A 2500-nucleotide genomic window follows, 5' to 3' on the forward strand; every position below is an offset into this window, starting at 1 on the left:
TGTGTGTGTGTGTGTGTGTGTGTGTCTGTCTGTGTGTCTGTCTGTGTGTGTGTGTGTGTGTGTGTGTCTGTGTGTGTCTGTGTCTCTGCTGCTACGTCTGTTATTGTTACAGTCTGTGTGTGTGTCTCTGTGTGTGTGTGTGTGTGTGTGTGTCTGTGTGTGTATGTGTCTCTGCTGCTACGTCTGTTATTGTTACAGTCTGTGTTAGTTCCACACTCACCTTCACTGCTGCTGGGTTTGATCTTCTTACTGCCGGGACGAGTCTGTCTGGAGTTCAACAGATCCTTCACCTGAAGAAGGAGACAAGGAGACGAGGAGATGAGGAGACGGTGAGACGGTGAGACGAGGAGACGGTGAGACGAGGAGACGAGGAGACGGTGAGACGAGGAGACGAGGAGACGGTGAGACGAGGAGACGAGGAGACGGTGAGACGGTGAGACGAGGAGACGAGGAGACGAGGAGACGGTGAGACGAGGAGACGAGGAGACGAGGAGACGAGGAGACGAGGAGACGAGGAGACGAGGAGACGAGGAGACGGTGAGACGAGGAGACGGTGAGACGAGGAGACGGTGAGACGGTGAGGGTTATCTTTGTCTTTAGATTGCTTCTACAACGTTATTTTATTGAGGCTGGTATGGTCCCGACTTTATTTAAAATCGATCCATTTGGAATATTTCAGAACCGATTTATCTCGGATATGAAAGAGAGTCACAGAGAAATAAAGCTGGAAATTATACAAAGAAGCTTCTAACCTGCTGCATTAATAAACATATTAATGTTGTCCCAAAGTGTGTGTTTATGTTTGTGTGTGTGTGTGTGTATATATGTATATGTATATGTGTGTGTGTTTGTGTGTGTGTATATATATATATATATATATATATATATATATATATATATATATATATATATATATATGTGTGTGTGTATACGTGTGTGTGTGTGTGTGTGTGTGTCAGTGTGTGTGTGTGTATGTATGTATGTGTGTGTGTCTCTGTGCGTGTGTGTGTGTCTGTGTGTGTATGTATATGTGAGTGTGTCTGTGTGTGTGTGTCTGTGTGTATGTATATATATATATATATATGTGTGTGTGTGTGTGTGTGTGTGTATATATGTGTGTGTGTGTGTGTGTGTGTATGTCTGTGTGTGTATGTATATATATATATGTGTGTGTGTGTGTGTGTGTGTGTCTGTGTGTGTATGTATATATATATATATATATATATATATATATATATATGTGTGTGTGTGTGTGTGTGTGTGTGTGTCTGAATTGACCCCAAAGCAGTATAAAACAGAGAATCTTAAAAAGATCCATCTCTGGATTTATGAATCGATAGCGGATCCTTCAAACCCAGCCCTAGTTATTATATTGTGTACTTTTATTTTGAAAGGTCGTCTACCTTTTGGCACTTGGCGAGGTCCAGAGGGGTGTGTCCTCCTGCAGGTCTCTTGCGAGGGTTGATTGGCTGCGAGGCGGCCTCTCGCTCTCTGATTGGTTCGTCTTCGTCCTGCTCTTCGTCTGAAGACGAGCTGAAGAACAGCGGCTCGTCGTTCTCCACGTTTTTATCAGCACCTGAAGAAAGAAAGGACGGATGTATATTATTATATATAATATTCATCACTCCATCACACCGCTGTCCACGTTTAACAAACTCAACACATTTTCTCAGGCATTGTGTGTGTGTGTGTGTGTGTGTGTGTGTGTGTGTGTGTGTGAGAGAGTCTGTGTCTGTGTGTGCACGCTACTAGTTTTCATATTTGGTATCCTAGGAAACACACACAGGTTGGTAGTAAGAGGGCTGCAACAACTTGGGATGGCCAAAAAGAGGCTAAACAGCTGGCAAAGTACTGAGCCATATCTGCTATTATTGGCAGCCAGTATTATGCTACTTATACCCTTAAGAACTGAGTATTATGCTACTTATACCCTTAAGAACTGAGTATTATGCTACTTATACCCTTAAGAACTGAGTATTATGCTACTTATACCCTTAGGAAGTGAGTATTGTGCTACTAATACCAGTAAGAAGTGAGTATTGTGCTACTTATACCCTTAAGGACTGAGTATTGTGCTACTTATACCCTTAAGAACTGAGTATTGTGCTACTTATACCCTTAGGAAGTGAGTATTGTGCTACTTATACCCTTAAGAACTGAGTATTGTGCTACTTATACCCTTAGGAAGTGAGTATTGTGCTACTAATACCAGTAAGAACTGAGTATTGTGCTACTTATACCCTTAAGGACTGAGTATTGTGCTACTTATACCCTTAAGAACTGAGTATTGTGCTACTTATACCCTTAAGGACTGAGTATTGTGCTACTTATACCCTTAGGAAGTGAGTATTATGCTACTTATACCCTTAGGAAGTGAGTATTGTGCTACTTATACCCTTAAGAACTGAGTATTGTGCTACTTATACCCTTAGGAAGTGAGTATTGTGCTACTTATACCCTTAGGAAGTGAGTATTGTGCTACTAACACCAGTAAGAACTG

General features: G+C 41.9%; 1 protein-coding gene across 2 annotated transcripts in view; it reads right to left on the minus strand.

The window, feature by feature from the left end:
- nfkb2 (nuclear factor of kappa light polypeptide gene enhancer in B-cells 2 (p49/p100)) overlaps positions 1 to 2500 on the minus strand; it is a 37646-nt gene that overhangs the window by 1070 nt on the left and 34076 nt on the right. For both annotated transcript variants that reach the window (XM_031303649.2, XM_036001900.1), the window contains 2 exons: positions 1404 to 1576; positions 221 to 290 (listed from right to left, as the gene is read on the minus strand). In XM_031303649.2, the coding sequence (XP_031159509.1) occupies positions 221 to 290; positions 1404 to 1576 (243 nt within the window). The remainder of the gene's footprint in view (positions 1 to 220; positions 291 to 1403; positions 1577 to 2500) is intronic.

Source organism: Sander lucioperca, chromosome 6, assembly GCF_008315115.2.
Source record: "Sander lucioperca isolate FBNREF2018 chromosome 6, SLUC_FBN_1.2, whole genome shotgun sequence".
Lineage (NCBI taxonomy): Eukaryota > Metazoa > Chordata > Actinopteri > Perciformes > Percidae > Sander > Sander lucioperca.